The 22,086-nt window shown below is 34.0% G+C and overlaps 1 protein-coding gene across 1 annotated transcript in view; it reads right to left on the minus strand.

The window, feature by feature from the left end:
- ETNK1 (ethanolamine kinase 1) overlaps nucleotides 1-22,086 on the minus strand; it is a 51,950-nt gene that overhangs the window by 13,392 nt on the left and 16,472 nt on the right. The window contains exons 3-5 of the mRNA XM_065940415.1: nucleotides 14,876-15,016; nucleotides 10,096-10,238; nucleotides 1,297-1,380 (exon numbers count right to left, since the gene is read on the minus strand). Coding sequence (XP_065796487.1) covers nucleotides 1,297-1,380; nucleotides 10,096-10,238; nucleotides 14,876-15,016 — 368 coding nt within the window. The remainder of the gene's footprint in view (nucleotides 1-1,296; nucleotides 1,381-10,095; nucleotides 10,239-14,875; nucleotides 15,017-22,086) is intronic.

Genomic DNA, 22,086 nt, shown 5'->3' on the forward strand with positions numbered 1-22,086 from the left:
CACCCCCTACATTGGAAGCACGGAGTCCTAACTACTGGACCACTAGTGAAAACTATAAATACATTTTTATATTGAAGCCTTACACATGCACCTGATACTAAATTTCACGAAACAATATTTACCCTAACTACACCTTCCAATTGTGATATTTCCTATTTCTTTTACATTCTTTGCTTTAATTAATTCCCCTACACATCTGATCTCATGATGTGCAGTTTGAAAAATACTAATCGAGTTCCTAGTATTTTGCCTAGCATTTAAGTTGATCCTAAGTTGATCCAAACTTACTTCTCTGGTCTTATGACACTCTATTCTCCTTCATGGATTTTATATCCTACAGGAATAGGTATATTCACCTTGAAGATTTCTTCCTTCTTCCTGCAGAGCCCTCCTTTCTATTTGTATATCCAAATTCTACCTTTTTCAATTTTTTTCTACACAAAATCATATTAAGATCACTGAAGCTTCCTCTTTTGTATCCTCACCAGTGAAGCATATTCATGGTGATAACTCTTTTTACGCACAACTACTCTCCCTTCCTATAGATAAATAAATAAATTCTTGAGCTTTTTAGTTAGATGACATTCGAAAAGCCCAGGTATACAATGGGAAGTCAAAGTCACTCAGCTGTGTCCAACTGTTTAGAACCCCATGGGCTGTAACCTTCCAGGCACCTCTGACCATGTAATTCTCCACTAGGGCTTCCCTGGTGGTTCAGCTGGTAAAGAATCCGCCTGCAATGTGGGAGACCTGGGTTTGATCCCTGGGTTGGGAAGATCCCCTGGAGAAGGGAAGAGCTACCCACTCCAGTATTCTGGCCTGGAGAATTCCATGGACTGTATAGTCCACAGAGTTGCAAAGAGTTGGACACGACTGAGTGACTTTCACTCACACACAATGGAAACAGCAAAGGCCTTTAAACGATAAAAAAAAAAAAGTTGGTTTCAAATCTTACTTCTCTGCATTTTACTGTGACCTTGGTGAATTACTTTACTCAACTATAAACTGAGAACATGGATTGTGTGTAGAAAAAATTAGATGAGATTTATGAAGCAACTATGTCAATTCTTTAACAAAAGCCACAATCATTATTTTTCTCTTATTTTCCTTAAGAAATTAAGGAAGACGTCATCATCTCTTTCCTCTAATAATAAAGAAAAATCAAAATGGTCATGAAAATAAAAATTGTTGCCCAAAGTTGATCTTCTGTAAAGAAAAAAAAAAAATTCTAAAAGCATCCTTTCAAAGTTATATATGCTACCCCACTAGACGAACATGTTCTCTGCTGGATTTTACCTGCAAATTCATTGAAATGATTTCCAATATCATATGCCAGGTAGTTGTATCCAGAATACTCATAATCAATGAACTGTACATCACCTATGTGAGACACAAAAACAAAGACATAAGAAATCACATATAGGATAAGAAAATCCCTATGCTATTTATAATTAAATAGCTTCCAATATTTTGTCTCATTGTACGTGCTTGGTTACATGCACTTCTGAGACAATACAGGGTAAGGCTGTGAATTTTATGGCAATGAGCTTTACAAAATTCAAATTACGTACATAGGTCAACAGCTTCTTTGCGGACATCAATGTCCACTATACTAAATAAAAGTCAAAAAATACAGTCATTCTCCACATTCAAACAAAAGCAAATATGTATTTAACCACATGGGGGCATCAGTTACTTAAAAATTCAAGTTTAGTTAGAAATGAAAACTACCTTTGAAAACAAAAATTTATGCAATTTTCTCAAAAAATTAATATATATTCCAACACTGAGTTTACAGATGGAAAAAATACATAGACTTACTAAGGTTTGAATTCTGTGAGTCCTCCACTTAATCTATAACACTTGCTGATTAACAGAACTTCCCTAAGTTAAGATAGTTGCTATCAAACTCTTAAATATTCTTGAAATGCTAAATAATTAAGGTTTCCAATAGCTTACTTGAAAGGCATTAAGGTGGTCATTTTTATCATTTAAAAGGAACAAAGGTAAGCTGTTTTTTCTTTTTGAGAAATTTTTACATAAACTAAAACAATTCCTATACTAAATTAGTGCTTTATATAGATATATATGCAAATTTTATTATAATTCTTGAGACTATCCTGTTCCATTCGCCCAAGGGACAAACTCCTGCTTAGGAAACTTCATTTTTGAATATTGAGTATTAGTTAGAAGATTTGGCTCAACATAGATATAGGTCCTATTTTTTAAAAGACAGATGAGGAAATGAGAGGGAGGGAGGGAGAGAGAAACATTAAGGGAAAAAAATCAAAATGGGTCACTGTCTACACCAGGGGATCACAAACTCAAAAGGCTCAACAGTTAAAACGGATACAGGAACAGAGATGGCTGCAAGAATAGTTTCTAAGCTGCTGATATTGAGAAAATATAGAGCATGTGTCTAGTTACACTATCTTTTAAAACATCAAGCTGAGGTAATAAACTTCCGGTTTAAATACACTGGGTTTTCCCAGATGAAAGAGACTTTTAACTATCATGTGTTGCTATAAATTTGTATGTTTAATCTTGGACTGTACATTGACCATATTCCAACTCAGAAAAGGAGTATTATATGACCAAAAAAGTATAATAGCAAGTGGAGAATTTGACACAAAAGCAAAAAAAATTAATATAATTGCATTTAATATAAAATCCAGAACTTTCATAATAGTCAAGTCTAGAGTAAAATAAGTGAGATAATCAAAGTATAAAAGTCCAGTTACCAAAATCTATATGCATATTGACAAAATAAGGTTTCTAAGAGCTGGTGACTACATAAACCATTGCAACTCAACCAATTTATATTCTTGAAGAAACAAAAACTATCCCGCTGAAAGTCTTAAAGTTAACCAAATCACTTCACTAACCTGCAGAATGGGAGGACAGAACAAGCTTTAACCAAATCACTTCACCAATAAGTTGCAAAATGGAAAGTCAGAATATATTTAAAAATTTTCTTCTAGGTACCCTTGGGAATGACAGGGTAAAGACCACCATTATGACAAAATACTTTGCAGCCATGATAAAAATTTCATTTTCAAAAATTATTTAATGGCCAGGAGAATTACAAATGTTATATGACAAAAGATACAAAACAGTAAACACAGTGATCCAACTTACTAAAAATATGCCTGAAGAGAGAAGGGAAAAAAAAAGAAACATAATACATAGGGGGAAAAAGATGGTGGAAATAAACCAAAACAAAACATTTCTTTTGGTTTCATTTCAGATGGTAGACAAGTGACCTTTTATCCTTTATTCTTTACAATAAACATTAAGGAGAAAAAAAATGATAGTTTAAAAAGATTAGGATGAAAGAGACTAAACATAATGATTTGGGAAATACCTATCTACCCACCCAGACTTGAAAATATGAGGATTCCAGAGGATTTACCAAGTTGTCTTACTGAGTCAACCGAACAATTTTAATAAACAATTTTTCAAATTACAGCTGTTGATTGTTTTAGCTCTTTAAATACAAATTCTTGTAGAGCTCATACAAACTGTTACATGCCAATAAAAATACACAGCCCAGTCCTGAAGCTTACTTTAGCCACATAAACAAAAGCTTCAATTTCAATTTTCAAAATCATATTTAGAATTTGGCAAATATAAATAAAACAGCAGGTGAAACATGCCTGCTTATAGAGTATATACAATTTAAATAAAGCATAGATCATTTTAACAAAAGTTAAAATCTGTTTCAGTATGAAAATTTTAGCAATGACTTTTTGTAGTAGCATTAATTCATTAAAACTAGCCTTTATTTTTAAATGCTATGTTGAGCTTATAAATAATGAAACTTTAAAAATAAGAAAATGAAGCTAACAAGATACAGATGAGGCTGTTACCAGGCTCCGTGCATGTGAACAAGTGATGCGATAAACCTCCAGTCAGTGCGTTTAAGAAGCACGGGTGCGCCGCCACATGGCAGCAACAATGGCATACCTAATCTGTAGCAGATGAAGAGAATTTGGCAAACTCACATTTTACAGACACAAGCTTAAAAGGAAAAAATTCTTTAATCTGCATTAACTATTCTTTTCAAACTACTGCAAACAAAGTGGAACTCAACCTTAAATTTAATCTTCTGCAACAAAGTAGAATTAAAGAAGCCTGCTTTCCTTATTTTGGGTGCCAGAAAAATCAAATTACTGGAAAATGCTTTCCTACAAGAAAAAAAAAAAGTATCCTGAACTTTTTTTCCTCTACAAATTAACTTCTGAATTCTAAAATTTCTCTAAAAATAAATTATTTAGAGAAACATCCACATCACTATTAATAACTAATAGCTCATATGGCATGACTTGTTTTTCCAAAAGTTACTTTTTCTTTTATTACTATGTTTCTTCATCTTCACAGGAACTGAAGTCCACTCTTACTGAATTAAATAAATTGTTCAAATCTCAGTACAGTTTAGACAATATTTAAAGTACTTTAAAACCAAAAAAAGTTAATTAACGAAGGCTATATAATTCACATGATGCATTCATTTGGACTCCTTGTTGTTGTTACGGAAAAAAGGATTAAAAGCAAAATAATCAATATGAGAATCTGAAAATGTTTCCAATTCACCCTACTTGCTCTATAGTGTTATATAAGGCAGGAAGAGAAGAGAGAAAAAGTAACCACGATTACACTCAAGTTGGCAAAATGTTTTCTCTCTTAGGCAGAAAAAGGAAGTAGTCTATTCTGGGAAAGTTTCCTTTCATTTCTTTCTCTGGAGTCCAGTAACTTTATCCTGGACATGTACACCTTCACCATAGCACTCATGGTTCTGAATGTAAACATCCGTTTTCTTATCTGACTCCTCCATCGTTTCCTGGAGGGGCAGTAGTGGGGGCAGCAGGTCCCTTCCACCTTTCTTCATGCAATCCACAGAGCAAACCCTAGCACACAGGAAGTAGTCAAATGCTAGTGAAATATTAATAAACGGAGATTTTTCAGAGAATGCTCAGACACAGTGATAACACATGTTTAAATGGGAGCGGGAGAGATAAGTATGAAACACTAAGGAACAAAGCATGGCATTTCTGACATTCTTACTCAAGTATATGGTTGAACATACAGTGGAAGTGAATGTATGAGTAAACAAAAAATTCTAAACTAGTAACTAGTTTTTACAGTCCACTTAAGTTTTTTATTATGTGATTTAGGGATATTTTATTTTATGCTAAATAGTGATTTAGACTACAAGGTAAAACAAGGTTAAGGCTATACTTCATAATATTCTACCCTGGAAAATATACGTGAACAAATTTTAATTTAAAAATAAAACTAACAAAAAAAACCTCTTGTTAAAAATCAATAAAATAACCACAATCATGCTTTTTCATGAAATAATAATAAAGTAATAAGTTTTAGAGTCAATCAAATGACTACAAATGGTGACTCACCCATTTTCTAAGTATATTGTTTAAAACTCTGAAAAAAAAAACCTAGCTTACTCTGTAATTGCCCAAAAAAGCTTTGTTTCCTTAAATAGCTATACATTAGCTTCCTGCATTTGCTGACAGAAAAAAATAATCAATGACAGCCATTTAAAGTTACATATTAGGTCTTAAGCTTTTTATGAAGTTTTTATGAATGGGGGGCTTCCCTGGTGGCTCAGCTAGTAAAGAATCTGCCTGCAATGCAGGAGACCTGGGTTTGATCCCTGGGTTGGGAAGAGCCCCTGGATAAAGGAAAGGCTAACCACTCCAGTATTCTTGCCTGAATCCCATGGACGCTATAGTCCATGGGGTTGCAAAGAGTCGGACACGACTGAGCAAATCTCACTTTATGAATTGGGGAAAAGAAGAAACAAAACAGCCACCAGTAAACATTCTGACAGAGGATCAAGACATGAGACGACAAACTGAAAAGCTTTAGTGATTACTTCTGTCAGCAGTTAAAGGATTAGTCGAAACTAAAATACGAGATTTGAAGTCAGTTTATAAGCAATATTGAAATTTGTTCCACTTAGTATAAATTCTTTTTAATTGCTGATTAATTTAAAAGAAGACTGATAAGTCTTATCATACAGTTCTGGAGCAAGAGTCACTGCTTTAGGTTTTATCATTATATAACAAATTCTATCATCATGTCATTAAGTATACTTTTCTTACCTTTTTAAGATGTCATTTCACTGAAGCCAAGGAATGGGACGCTGTCTTACCAAGCACCTAATTCCTGGCACTGACTAACATTTCAAAAATCTTGACAGCTACCATCAACTTCAGAAAGGAAGCTTACTCTTCTCCCATATTCCTGAGTCCTGTCAACTGACATGATGAAAACAGGTAGAAGCAGGATTTCTTCTGTGATGCCTACCAGTTCCTGTAACATTCACAGGTGAAAATGCCTACAAACTGGAGAGTGCTCATAGTCTGTTTGTGCTTGTGTGCGTATGAATAAGTACAACACACATACATATATATATATATATACACATTTTTAACTTTAAATTAATCACTCGAATTAGTTAAGATAAAATCTGCAAATTGCATTTAAAGACAACCTGAATTGTCATCTCATACTACTAAGCCATAAATCCTCCTGGCTTACAGTTATCATTTTTACTTTTTCAGAATCAAATACACTTTGTATAATACATCTCCTATGAACATAATACAGGGGTTGGCAAACAATGTGTTCTCAAGCCAAATTCAACCCAGTGGCTAACAATATGTGGCTGTGTTTGTGCCACAACACAGAGCTTAATAGTGGAAACAGAGACTATAATATGGGGTGAAAAGTCTGAAGTATGTACTACATAGCTCCTTACAGAAAGCTCCTTACAGTTTGCCAACTCTATCACAGCATAATAGTTGCAACTGAGAGCTGTTAAGTACCTAGTCTGGAGCAATATATGCTATATGCCTCACCTAAAATCTTGTCAGGAACCATCTGGAGTAGCTATTATCTCTAGTCTCAAACAGAGCAAACAAAATTTCTAGACTATCAACAGTATAAGCAGCACTTCCTAAAGTCTTAAGCCCATCCATAAAAACTTTTGTTCAGATAGTCTTGGATGGAGCCCAGATACCTACATTTTCCCCAAGTATCCTAGGTGATTCTGGTGCAGACAGTAAAGGATTAAATATAAACACTTAATGAAGACATAAAAATGACTTAATACCACCTACTTCCATATGTGATTGAGCAGGGATCTGCACACAAGAGTGCTTGGTTCCAAAATCTATATTCCTTTTGACTTCTCTTTAAAGTTACTTAAGAGTTTGATTACTCTTTTAAGAGTAATATATCTGCTGATAAGAGTTACTTAAGAGATTTTTAATCTAGTTATACTATATAAAAATCTAAGTTATTATAGCTGAAAAGTACATGCAGAGACCAAGATGATCCAATATACATTCATGAAGTTTAAAATTTGTACTTTCAAGAAATTAAGGGTTTCCTGAAATACACTATGTTTTATTCCTTTATTATGTATCAATAGGTGGGTACAAAATGGTGAAGCCCTGAGCTCAAATCACATGAACGACTTAAGTGATAACAAATCAAACACATTTGTGAACATAATATGTAGCTTAATCATTTATTCTATGTAGAAACCATTTGAATTCTGAAAGACTTAAAACTTGGGATTTCAGATGCTACAAGGCAATAAGTTAAAGAACTCTGCAGTCTATGTTTCTAATTTCAGTGAGCCTCCTGACAGTACAATTAAAACTACTACTGCTATGCTACAGCTCAAATACATACATTCTTTGCTTATTAAATTGACTAAATTTATATAATTTACCTTTTTTAAAAGTATGAGGCAAGTTACTTCTCCTTATAACTAAAGATAACATGTCATAAGCACATTACTTCAAAACCATTAGCTCATAATTCAAAACAAGTAAGATAATAGCAGAATAAGATAATAAAACATAAAAACAAGCTTCTTGCCACATTTCCATGAGTTTCAGATTTTACCTGAACAACATTCCAACCATGTTTTCTTAATGCTTATGTATCAACTAATCACATAGAAATTGAATTTGCAAAGTCCAAAGTAGCCTTCCTAATGAACAGTATAAAACCATTGATAAGAAAAAAAAAACATTGTAAGAAAATATAACAGAATATTTTCATAACTAACACACAAACATAACCACAAAGACAAGAAACAAATGGTATGTAATAGACTCCTATGACGAATGGCAAACTAAAAACTATATACTTGTTAAACTGTGAGTTTTACTCTCCAATGTAGGGAAGAAAAATTAGTCACAAAAGTATGATTTAGGTAACTCCTGGTAAAACAAAAAATGACAAGAAGTTTGAACTTTTAAAGCCCGGATGAAGCATAAATATTTTATTTGAAAATAGGAGAACTTTTCATATCACTAATCAGCAGTTTAGATAGCCAATGAGTTAAATAAAAAAGCAAAAATTCATGTTTTATGCCTAAGACATAGTAATCTGATTTTTTTGGTCCCTTTTATTTTAGATATAAATTAAGCTTGTTTGGTGAAATGAATATGCAAAAGAAACTTATAAAATAAAAATGTGAAAAGTTAAAATTATATTCCAAAGGAAATAACATATTCGCTTAATTAACTTGCAGTTAAAAATAAAGCTGAGTGTCCACTTCAAATGTAAGATGAAGGCCCTTAGTTGAAATTCCATTATATAATATAATGTGTTATTAGATCTTGCACTGAACTTAAAATAAAAGATAATACATCGCTTTAATGAATAACTAATATTCTTGTTTCACAAATGGCATTGAGATTTGGTTACTATTACACAATGTAGTACAAATATACTGTAACAATTATAGGTAATAAGTAGATAACAATAAATTAAAGGACACTGTCAAGTACTTAACGTTTTAGGGTACACTGGAAGCTTTTAAAAAAATTATTCCACAGACTTCAGGACATTCAAAATAGAGATGTTAACTCAAAAAATTTTTTAAATAGACTCTCTAATCCAGATTAAAATATCAAATATAAAAGGGACTTAAGCATGTTTTTGAAAACATGTGCTTCAGTCTACCATGCTTGACAGTGTTCTTTGTTTTTCTTCAAGTTGAAGTTAGTTATAAATATTACAAGCTTTTGCATTAGAACAGTCTCAACTTATAATTTGATAAGAATGGTCATAAATAGTAATTTGACATAGTATGACCACTTAATCAGAATTCTTTGGCTTCAGTATCTTCAAAAAGCACACTTGTAATTCAAAATAATCTTCCAACTGTAATATTCATCTTCAAAACTGGTTTCCTACAAAATGCAATAGCTTCAAAGTTTCAAACAAACTTTTTGAATTAACATTAATCTTTCTACCAAAATTGTGTCTTTTAAATTTCAGTGTAGTATATTGAAGGGCATCTACCATTTTAGCAACCAAACCTCAAACCACTTTATCCAATATTATACAATCATGTGTTTCTTAAATATGAAAACATAAGAGAATTTTAATACAGTAAGATAAAAACAATCCCCCAAAATATTTCACCAAAAAGTATCACTGTCCTCCTCAAAAAATGTTAAGACAATTTACTAAAGTGTCTTGATTATTACTTCAGTAGATAAAATTTCAACAACTACAAACAAAATTTCCTCCATCTGTGGCTTATTTTCTTAGCATCAAAATATCTAACAAGTCAGTAAAATAAACGGGTAATAGGAAACCTGGACACATTTGTTTTTAATACTGCTGTCCCCACCCCCAACACTCAGAACATTTCTATATTTATAAAACAGTGCCATGTCAGTTGGTTTTTCAAAAACGCTCATTACAAGCAGGTGCATTTTCAAACCATGAATTACCAAATATTTACAATTAAATTTATAAACAGTCATGTCATCATTTTTCACTTAAAACTCTAACAGAAACCAAAAACTATTTCTAATAAACCAATTCTAAGAAACATATTTTATACAACTATGCAGAAAATATATATTCCTAATATAGCACAGTTACCATGACTTTGTAACCAAAATAAAACACTTCAGTCTTCATACATGTTTTTAACCCTTACATTTGAATTAAATTTATTGATTGATACAAAGATCAAAAGACTGTTATAAACACAAAGGAAAAAAACTTTACTTACTGCTAAAGTCAGATACCTACCTTGTTTCTCATTGTAGATTATATTCTTACACAACAGGTCATTATGGCAAAGCACAACAGGTGAGCCCAGGTTGGAAAGAATCTTCTTCATCCAAGTCATCTCTTCCTGAAGAATCTGAGAGCTTGGGATATCACTTAAGAACCTTTCAGTTTAAAAAAAAAAAAGAGTTACATCTTGTTTATATTAACGACAACATGTTCTTTTAAGTTTCCCTAAGGAATAAAACCTTTCTTTTTCTTTTTGGTCATATACAACTCAAATTTTTTCCTTCCAGTTTTAAGATATAATTGACACACACAGCATTATACAAGGTGTACAAAATAAAATTTGACTTACATACATAATGAAATGATTACCACAATAAGGTTAGTTAAGTATCTACCATCTCATACAGATACAAAATAAAAAGAAATATTTTTCTCTTGTAATGAGAACTCATGTTCTTAACAACTTTCATGTTTAACAATGTAACAATATAACAAAAGTTGTTATATCAATATAACAACTTCCATATATAACATAGCAATGTTACTTTACCATGTTGTATATTTCATCCCTAGTGCCTATTTATTTTATATCTGGAAGTTTGAAGCTTTTGCCTACTTTCATCCAATTCCCCCTTCCCCACACCCCACCTTTAGTAACCACAGATCTGATCTCTTTTTCTTTGAGTTAGCTTGTTTTTGAAATATAAATGACCTACAATACTGTTACTTCCTGGTGTATGACAATAGTAATTTGGTATTTCGATATATACCCAAAAATCTATTTTTAATAAGTTCTTTTCATTTAAATGAAGACTTCTGAATTAAAACAGGCCAATTATTCTAAGATTAGAATAAAGAAAATCCATTATAAACAACTTTAGATTGAATAAAAAGAAACTGAACAAGACACCTAAAATGCAGGGCATAAAAGTAAAACGTGGATCAGTACAAAACAGGACGAGGGAAGAATATATATGTCTAACAGCTAATGTTTACTAACACTATTCTTCTCAATGTTTTATATTTATCTCCATTTTACAGATGGGGAAACCAAGACATACAGTTTAATAAAAAGAAGTGTTTAAGTATTTAAAGTCACAAAGATAGCCTATTAAAGAACTAAAACATCTATCTCAAGCCTGGAAGGGTGAATGTAGTATAAATTAGTTAAAGTCACATTTGAAAGTCAACAGATATTATTTGGACTTCCAGGTGGCTCAGCAGTAAAGAATCCACCTGCAGTGCAAGAGCTGCAGGAGACTTGGGAAGATCTCCTGGAGGAAGAAATGGCAACCCACTCCAGTATTCCTGCCTGGAGAATCCCATGAACAGAGGAGCCTGGCGGGCTACGGTCTAAAGGGTCGCAAAGAAAGACCCGATTGAAGCAACTGTGCATGCACGCATGCAGATATTATCTATTGCTGACAAATCAATTCATTATTATATGATAATCATCAATCATATAAAGATTACGATACTATCATATGATAACCAAATCACAGAATATTCATCTTTGCAGAGAACTGCCTCAGTAGTTAGACCGGGAAGGGTGGGAGTTAGTTTGGCTAGAAGGAGTGGCGACTATGGCCTTTTATCCTGTACTCGTTTCTGCACTATTTATTGTGCCATATTTGTAATAATAAAAAGACAACGGAACAAAAACAGTGTGCTGCTACTATTTTTACAAAATTGCTGCTCCTCCTTCTCTTCTTCCCTGAAACTTCAGGACAAGTTCTCTTCATTCTTTCTCTATACAGTCTCTCAGATTACCCCTTTCATTTTACAATACAATACACAGTCTGTATCAGGGTTTACTTTAATGAATCTGCCTATTCACTGTTCTCCCAACTGCTGCATTCTCTTCTACACATAGCTTCCAATAGAGATCCGTATATGTGCTTTTTAAAATGGTGTAATTATTCAAGAATTTATTTTAAAAGTACCGAGTTGAATGGAAATAATAGGACTCAAAGGATTATTAACATAATCACAATCATGAACAGACAAAAAGGAATGAAAGGAAATATGAAAAATATTTTTAATATTAATTATTTTTAATATTTTAGTTGTGTATTTCCTATTGGGGCAAGGATCTTTCGCTATCTACCATAGGGCATCTCCAGATTTATCACTAACCTCAAGAATTTAAAGTAACCTCTGAATAATAATTTTTAAAATAGCAGCTAACATTTATTTAGCACTTACACGCACAAACACCGTTCTAAGATATGTGTATATACTGACTCAATCCTCACAAAACCCCTAAAACGTAAACATCCTACCCTTGTTATTTCCCCTTTACAGAAAAGGAAACACAGCAAGGTTACACAGCAGAACCGAGACTTGATCCCCAGCAGTCTGGCTCCGGAGTCTTGTACTCTTAATTCATACAACATCATACTGCCTCTCAACACTGCACCACTGCCATCGTCATTATCGTCATTATCTTGTGATTTTTTTTCCTGAAATCTTTCAATAAAATCATTATTTCACAGGTGGATTTTTTTGTTTGTTTTGATGTGATCACTTTCTGAATATCCAGCACCATGGCCACACTTGCAGATGTCTGTCTGTCCCAGTTTACAGGGTATAACATCCCTGTCCATTCAGAGTTTGACAAACTGTGCAAACAAAGCACACACAGTGAGTCAAACTAATGTTTCAAAATAATCAACTGTAAAACAATAGTTATTTTTTCCTAATGAATTATAAAATATAAAACGAAACAAGAAAAAAAAAAAAATCCACAGCTCCTGCTTACCTCTGTCGTTCTTAAAGACTTCCTGAATACAAAAGTGGAAATCTTCGTGTACATTTTAGATATAAAGACAAAGTGAGATTTGCAATTTCTGTATTAGTATTAATAACACTATGTAAAAACATGCTCGGTGTAGTTTCAGAGGCATGTGTCACAGAGTATTTCAGAGGGTCCCAGCAGGACTGTGCCTCTCTTTTTTAGGAGCAGTCAAGATGGTAAGTAGGAAGACTGAGCTCACCTGCTCCAGTGGGTACATCAAAATTACAACTACCAACAGAGGTACTAATGATGAGAAAGACCAGAAGACTAGCACAAAAGATTTTTTAAAGGTAGAATGGAGAAGCCACAGTAAGACAAGTAGAAGGGGCAGAGAGGCAGTATAGTGAAGACCCCACACCCCTTGGGTGGGCGACCCACAAATGGGAGGATAATTACAATGGCAGAGGTCCTCCACATGGGGAGAAGACAAGCCCCATATCTGGCTCCCTAAACCAGGAGTCCTACACTGGGAAGGCTGGCTCCTAGAACATTTGGCTTTTTAAGGGCACACTTTCAGGAGAATCAGAGGGCTGTGGCAAGCAGAGACTCCACTCTTAAAGGTCACATACAATATCCCACATACTCTGGGATCCAGGGCAGAAGCCATAATCTGAAAGGAGCCTGGGTCACACCCACCAGCTGATCCTCAAGAGCCTCCCGGAGAGGCAAGAGGCAAATGAAGCTGCCCTGGGCTCACGGGCACCGCAGCAGCCATCCTGGAAGCTCATTCCACCAGGAGGACACTGGGCCTGGCAGGCAGCGCTGTGGAGCCCTCCCTCCAGCTCACCGGCAGGACGCAGCCCCACTCTAGCCGATGAGGTTTTAGGACACCGTGGGAGCCATCCAGGGATCTGGCCCACCCGCCAGCAAGCTGATACCAGCTTCCAGGACACCTTGGACCCCAAAAGCCAGCTGTGCTTGAACCAGCCCTGCCCACTGGAGGTCTGACACCCACTCTGGGGAACCCCAGGGCCCTGCAGCCAGAGACCCTGGGCCCTGGCTCCACCCAACAGCAGACCAGCTCTAGGCCAGGAAGCTCCAGGACCTGGGCCCTGCCCACCAGCAGGCCCACACTAGACAGGATCTGTAGCCCCACAACCACCAACCCCAGACCCAGTTCTGCCCACCAGAGAGCCAGCCTGGCCCCCTAACACTGCTGTATGTTATATGCGCAAGTTGTTAAAGAGAGTAAAACCTAAGAGTTCTCATCACAAGGAAAAAAAGTTTTTTTCTATGTCTCTGTTTATTATGAGATTACAGATGTTTACTAAACTTAATTGCAGTAATAATTTCAAAATGTATATAAATCAAATCATTATGCTGTATGTCTTAAAACACAGTGCTGTTTGTCAATTATATCTCGAAAAAACTGGAAGAAAAAAATTGTTTATATAATTTAGATTCTAATTTCTAATTTACACATTTTTCTATGTAGGAAATGAAATATCTTAGTTACTCTGAACCTGAAGTCCTATAAAATCTGAGACTCCAGTAAAAGAACTTTCAATCTCATTACATGAGACTTTAAAAGTCACAATAAACTAAGACAACCCAAACCTTTTCACACTTCAATATGACTACACTGCCCCAATGTAGATCTCTAGGCCCATTCAAAGCAGCTTTCCTTTGAACAGAAAGAATTGCTTTAAAAAGGTCTCTATGGTCAAGTCACACTATGAAAAATATACCCAATAACAGTAACCTTTATATTATGTTTACTGCCAAATAAATGTTCTATATTTGTTTCTTGGCTCCCCACTTCCCCACTTTTATAGGGACTGATTTTTCTTTTGAGCCAACTGAGGAAGACAAGCAGATTTCTGTAGTGCCTTCTGAGAGTCAAATGAATTAATGCTTATTTTACTTAAGTGCAAAGAGATAAACAAAATCAGACTTTACACACCTTACAGTTATCTTTGAAATTTTATATATATATATATATATATATAGCAGAACAATGTAAAACATAATTTCAAATGAAAAAAGTAATTCTACCTTTTATTAATGTCTTCATCTGCAAATCCTGTGGGAATGAGAGAGAAATATTTTCCCATCTTTAGCCACAGGTTAGATTTGGGAATCCAGCCATTGTGTGCATGAATAGCATGGATTTTAGCAAGCTGACGAGCTATTAGCCTGTTTAAAAACAGAACAGCATAAAAAGGAAAGTGTTATGCACCATACAGTTCATATTTACTCAAAGGTAAACTAAAATAATTAGGGTGCCTTTATCTTATAACATGATTTCTTTTCACTTTACATAAGATTCACAATAATATGGCAAGTCAACTCTCACTAGAAAGGGTAAACATTTAAAATATAAGTAGGAAGAAATACCTAAAATTAATACAGCAATTATAGTCCAAAAGGGATTGAGTGGCAGCCTACTTTGACTATACAATGTCTGCAACCAACAGAAGATTACACAACTATAAATGATTTCAAGGCACATATTAGACATTAGTTACTGATGCATTTAAATTACACTGAGTAACTCTAATTTTGAACCTCTGAAGTCACTGAAGTTAAAGGGCAAAGAGGACTAAAAGGTAAATGGACAGATAAAAAGGTTCTATGAGTTAATTTCTGTGTGTTAACAAATTCTCTGAACAAATGTTAGGATTTTATGATGCCAATCAATCTTGATATAATGACAAAATAATTTGAAGCTGTGTGTATCTGTGTCCACACTATCTTTTTATCTGCAGAACCTAACCTAGTACAGCAAATGCTAATGGAGGAATAAGCATACTACATTAGAAATAAGAACTAAATTAACATCCAGTCCATAGAATAGTAGGTAGAAAAGTGACTTAACAATAATCTACAAAAAAAGAACTTAAAACTGGCAAATCTTCAACATTACAATATAATGTAACATCCCTCAAAGTAAAGTCCTAGGACTTACAATACAGCACCACCAAGGAATTTCTGAAGTTCTACCCTGCATCTACTGAATCACAAACTCTAGGGGTAGGCCCTAGCACTCTGCATTTTAAACAAGATTTCCAGGTGATTCCAATTCACTGTGTAATTTAAGAAGTACTGACTTAACTTCCAATTATTCTTTTGAAGTCACTGAGGTTAAAGTTGCCCTTTAAGAGACTAAGGTAAAAAGGTAAGTGGGCAGATAAACAGGTTCTATGACTTAATTTCTATATCTTATGTTAACAAACATTAGCTGGCCTATGTACTAAAATCGATCTTTGGAAACTTAAAAAAAAAAAACAAAGAAAAGAAAGGCCTGGGTATTACCCAAGAAATTAAATGGTTTGGGGTGCAGCCGCAGCATCAAGGTATTTTAAAAGCTTATCAGATGACGCAAAAATCACTTTAAGCACACAGGGAAACTAGTATTGTAGTTATTGTTCACCAATCTGTGATAAAATAACAGTTGTACTATGTTTTCATACTACAGTGAATATTCTTATCTATTTAAGTTTTTAATAAGATTCCTGATTTTCCTTTGGAAAAACTTCCATCCCTCTAACTTTTAGTTCATGTGGTTCCTTCAGAGCTGATCTCCATCCTAACCCCCATCCCAGTTGTACCACTAACTTCAGGAGTGAAGAGATGACACAGACCTGCTCAGAGCACTCCAACCTGCAGGCCAGAGTGATTGGTTCAGGGTATATTACTCAAACACAGGCTAAAAGGATTTGATCCCAAGATTTCTACTGAAACTACTGACTTCAGGTGAAGCCATCAGAAAAAGAGGAACACACCCCCCCCCCCTCCACACACACACACAAACGCACACTGTGCAAATTGATTAGATAAGTCTGCAACTGCTAGTAATTATAACTGTCACTCTTCAGAAAAGTTTGCCAGAAAAAAAAAGCTAACATACAATAAAATAGACAGCGACACTCCTAATGACAGACACTATTAGAGCCCCTGGATCCACCCATGCTTGAACTTGTATTCTCAGATACAGACACCAACAAATTCCTTCTTCTTTGAGCCAAATTATTATTCTCAATAAGAGTCCTGATGCAGCTCAGAAGTGTTTAGGCATGACTGCAAATGAGTTCCAGTTCTACTACAAGAAATATTCGATGCTTTGTTTGAAAGAACATAGCGTTAAAGAACCAACAGATAGACTAATATTCATCTTTCCATTTAGATGATTATAATTCAGCTGACCACATCTATTTTGATTTTCGATAATCTGAACAATAGTTCAGGGGTAATGCTCAATGTTTGTAGGAAGCAGAAAATTGTTACTGGTCGAACAGTACTTGAAGCAACAAAATAAGGTCTATGGGACACAGCCCTCACAGATCTGTCTCTGATGCACAATGCTATAACTGAATTTGCTGTTTCCCTATTGATTCTCCCTTGAATCCAGATACAGAAATTGGTCAGTTTCTCTTGTCTTCAGAGCACTACTGGATTTTACTATTGAATTAAAAACGAGTAACGAAGTATTTGTAACGCTGTTCTTTAACCTACCTAAATTTTTAAAGAGAAACCTCCTAATATTATTACTCTGAAGCTTAAAGATTACATGTAGATCACATCCAGCCAGTTCTGCAACCTAAAAATGCTACAAGTGTCATGTCTGACACATTCAGTATTTTTCTCCTTCTACTGTTTTCTATTCTGAAAAATAAGTACGATGAGGTTTCACTGTAACTGAGTAATACTTGCTTTTGGCCTTTATTTTGATGATTAAGTTACGGTTCTATCAACAGATGCTGAAGTTATTTAAAAGGAGAGGCAAAAGGTATCTTATCTGAGAATAGCTTTTGCCTGAGAATAGCTTTTGACATCCTTGTCTAAAATAGAAAATTTTGCTGATTTGAGAATAAAACTAAGTATGCAACCATGTGAAGAATAAATCATATTTTGATGGAAAAAAAAAAGAATCCTAATGCATTACCAAAATATTAAAATCCATGATCTTTTTAGGTATGTGTGTTTTGGTTCATACTTCTCAAATTACCAAATAATCACTGTTTATAAATAATTATTGTTTGAATGACCTTAAGACAACATATTCTATTAGAATACAGAATAAAAAATGTATTTTTATTACCAATCTCTCATACAGTATTTGCATTAAAAAGCTAGGCCCATAAAAGTGCTATAAATAAACATATAGCACTTTAAGCACTAAAAAATTTCATTTAAAAAAACCAAGTGATAATTAAAACAAAGAGCAAATAGACACAAATATATATTTATATACATGTGCACACACGTATATGTATATGTAAACTGGTTTTAAACTTTAAGCGGGGGAGCTGGGACAAGAGGACTGAAGAAAGGTAATCCATGTTACACAAAACTTAAGGAGAAATCTACATCAACAGAACATTATGACCTAAAACTGTTTACCCAACAAATGAGACCAATGATTCCGGAGAAGGGTCACATATTAGAATAGAAACTTAATACCAACAAATTTTTATTTGCTGTTTTAAAAATAAATAATAATGTCATTTTTCATTGTTTTACCCGAGAGTTTATATGAGACTCTTATTTGAAAACCACAAAATGTAGTTTCGGAAGTTCTCCAAATATAAGTTATTCAGCTACTAGTGACTGAAATGACAATTATACAGTAAACAGAATGGCCACAACTCCAGGAGGCTCTTACATGTTAACAGAGTCTGTTGAACATGAACACCTGCTACAAGAAAAAGCACCTACTAATTGTGAGAATCTTGACTTCTAAGGCAAAAAGGTAGCTAAGTGGAGCTAGGTCAGGATTTGAACTGATTATGTGATGCAAAGGCCAAGGTCTTTCCATCACAGTATTCCGCAGTTAACACTGCACAGAATTAGCAAATCACTGCATTTCTCTGAGTCTCTGGGTTCTTACAAGGAAAGCCAAATTACTCCTATAATCTTAAAAGCTCTCCTTCAAATCTAAGAAGGGATGTCTGTGAATAAAAGAAAAAATTTACATAAATATCAGTTTAGAGATTTAAGTTCAATAATGACAACAGGAATTTCACATTCATATTCATATACAAGGTTCCTATACACTAACTTCCCATCTCATACCAATTTCCTACTAGTCATAATAGAAATATTAAATATACAATAACTATGGACTAAAAGAGGCAAAGTTTTCCAAATGATACTGATTTTTATCAAAAATCAGCAACTATTTTCGCCTTTGAGTAAATTTCTGAAATTACAAATGATATTATAAAAATTATTTTATATGAAATCTTAAAAATACTGTTGCATAATGAGATACATATCTACTCAAATGGAAAACAAACTATTAATTACCAACATACAAGAGCAAAATTAGTATTTTCAAACAAAGTTATATCGTTATATCAAAACTTAAGAGCTAATGATTAGTATCTTCTAAAGTAAATTATAGATGTATTTGTCCTTTCTAAAGGTGCACTGTCAAAATAGTATTTGATTATATAAAGGACAATGTTAATATTAAATGATAACATCATGCTTATATAACAGGTAAAGCTATATTCAGAATATTATTTAAATGTTTTACAGTATTTTCCAATGTAATTTTTAAAAAATAGCAGCAAATAATAATAGTATAGTTGAGACTGCTTTATTAATACTACTGATCAATACTATCACTAGGTTATCCTACAAGGGGCAAAGACCATGCCTTATTCTTCTCTCAGCATTCAGCACTAAGAGGAGGTACTTAATAGATACCTGATGAATAAGAATCATCATCTTGGTAACAGATTCAGGATACATTTAGAAACTTACCACAGGATTCTACCACTATTAGAATTATTCTCAGGTGGATTAAAATCTATCCTGGATTTTTTAAAAATCTCATATGATACCAGTTGTGCCAAAATTAACAGAGCTACAGAAAGACAAAGAAACCATCCATTTGAAACACTGCCTGTTCTTTGACAAGACATAACTTGTATAATAAGCCTTTTTTTTTTCCTCAAAATTTAGAATTCAAGCCAATTTCTGCAGGTCTTAGAACTACTGGTCTATCTTCTCTGTAGCAAAATTAACAAGGAAAGGAAGAAAATCTATTCACAAATATCCTCATGGAAATAACAAATATAGTTAAACTGCAAGCACAGCAGCTACATACTTAAAAACCAGACCTTGCTAAGAGATTTTAAAAATTAAATAAGTCCTATGTTTACAAGTTCCATACTCGTCTGAAATTTTTGATAAATTGGTCTTGAAAAAACCCACGCAATTTGTGAAGGATAGGTTTGTTAGGAAAATTTACGGTTTTCACTTGTAACTGAATTCAACACAGTTGCAGAACACAAAATCAACACATAAAATATGTTGCAGTTATACATTATCAATGAACAATTCAAAAAGGAGATTAAGCAAAATAACTCCATTTACAATAGCATCAAAAAGAATAAAATGCTTAGAAATAAATTTATCCAAGAAGGTGAAAAAATTTCTATACAAAATGTGGCTGAAAAAAATTAAATACAGAATTAAATGGAAAGATATCCCTGTTTGTGGACTGGAAGACTTAAATTGCTAAAATGTCAGTACTACCCAAAGTCATCTATAAATTCAATACTATCCCTATCAAAATCCCAATAGCAATTTTTACATTAAACAGAAAAAAAAAAATTCAAATGTAATTTTAAGGAATCCCAGACAGATAAAAACAAGTTAAAGAAAAAAGAGTAAAGCCAGAGGTCTCACACTTCCTGATTTCAAAACTTATTACAAAGCTACAGTTATCAAAACAGAGTGGTACTGGCATATCACCGGGCACAGAGACCAATGGAAAAGAGCCCAAAAATAAACCCCCCAGTTTATGAGCAAACAATTTTCAATAAGGATTGAAAGACTATTCAATGGCAAAGGACAGTCTTCTCAACAGCTGGTGCTAGAAAAACAGAATATCCACATGTAAAAGACAGAAATTCCTTAATCCTTTCCTTAAATCATACATAAAAATTAACCTGAAGTGGATCAAAAATCTACATGTAAGAGTTGAAACTATAAAACTTTTAGAAGAAAATACAGGGGGAAAGCTTCATGACACTGGACTTGCTAACAATTTCCTGGATATGACACCAATAGCACAGATGACAAAAGAAGTAAAAAAAACTGGACTACATACATCATTTTCCCCCCCCAGACAGGTAGGTGGCAGATTAAACAAGCAAGAGAACTTACATATAAGGCTTGTCTTAGGTAGCTGCAGGAGAAATAGATCTACCTGCCTGCCAGAATCTTAGAAGTTTATATATAAGTCTTAATGGGGTTCAGTAATGTATGCCATCCAGATAGTCTCAACATCACCCCATTCTCTCAAGGATCCGTCCTCCAAAATAGCTTTCACTGGGGGAACAGTGAGCAGAGTACACATTTCAAGGGCAGGGGAGGGGGTGAGGAACCTCCTATTGTGTGAGTCCAGCCCAGGGGGTCAACTGGTGGTCACATTCTCTTGATGACCTCTTCCAACAATTGCAGAGGTTGTTACTGATCAACAAAACAATCCACATACATTAAAATTTAAAACTGTGCATCAAAGGGCAAAATCAACAGAGTAAAAAGGCAACCCATAGAAAATAAAGTACTTGTAAGTCATATATATGATATGGGGTTAATATTCAGAATATATAAGTACTCTTACATCTTGACAACAAAAAATAATCCAATTAGAAAACTGGAAAAAAAGAAAAAAAGAAAACTGGAAGAGGACCTGAATTGACACTTCCTCCAAGAAGATACACAAATGGCCAACAGGCATAAGAAAAGCTGCTAAACGTGACTAACTATTAGGAAAACAGAGATCAAAACCACGAGATACCATCTCCTTCACTAGGATGGCTACTATCAAAATAATACTACTAACGAGTCAGCAAGGACTTGGAAAAACTGGACCCCTGTGCACTGCTGGTGAGAATGTAAATTGGTATAGGTGCTATGGAAAACAGTATGGCAGTTTCAAAAAAATTAAAAATAGAATGACTGTATGATCGAGCAATTCTACTTCTGATTATATATCCTAAAGAACTGATAACAGGGTCTAAAAAAGCATTTGCTCACCCACATTCATAAGAACATTATACATAACAGCAAAAAAGTAGTAATAACCCAAATGTTCATCCACAAATTAGTGAGTAAACAAAACATAGCCTACACATACAATGGAATATTATTCAGCCTTAAAAAAAAGGAAGGAAATTCTGATACATGCTACAACATGGATGAAGACATTACATTAAGTGAAATAAGCCAGTCAAAGACAGAAGTAA

Source organism: Muntiacus reevesi, chromosome 1 (genome assembly GCF_963930625.1).
Source record: "Muntiacus reevesi chromosome 1, mMunRee1.1, whole genome shotgun sequence".
NCBI lineage: Eukaryota > Metazoa > Chordata > Mammalia > Artiodactyla > Cervidae > Muntiacus > Muntiacus reevesi.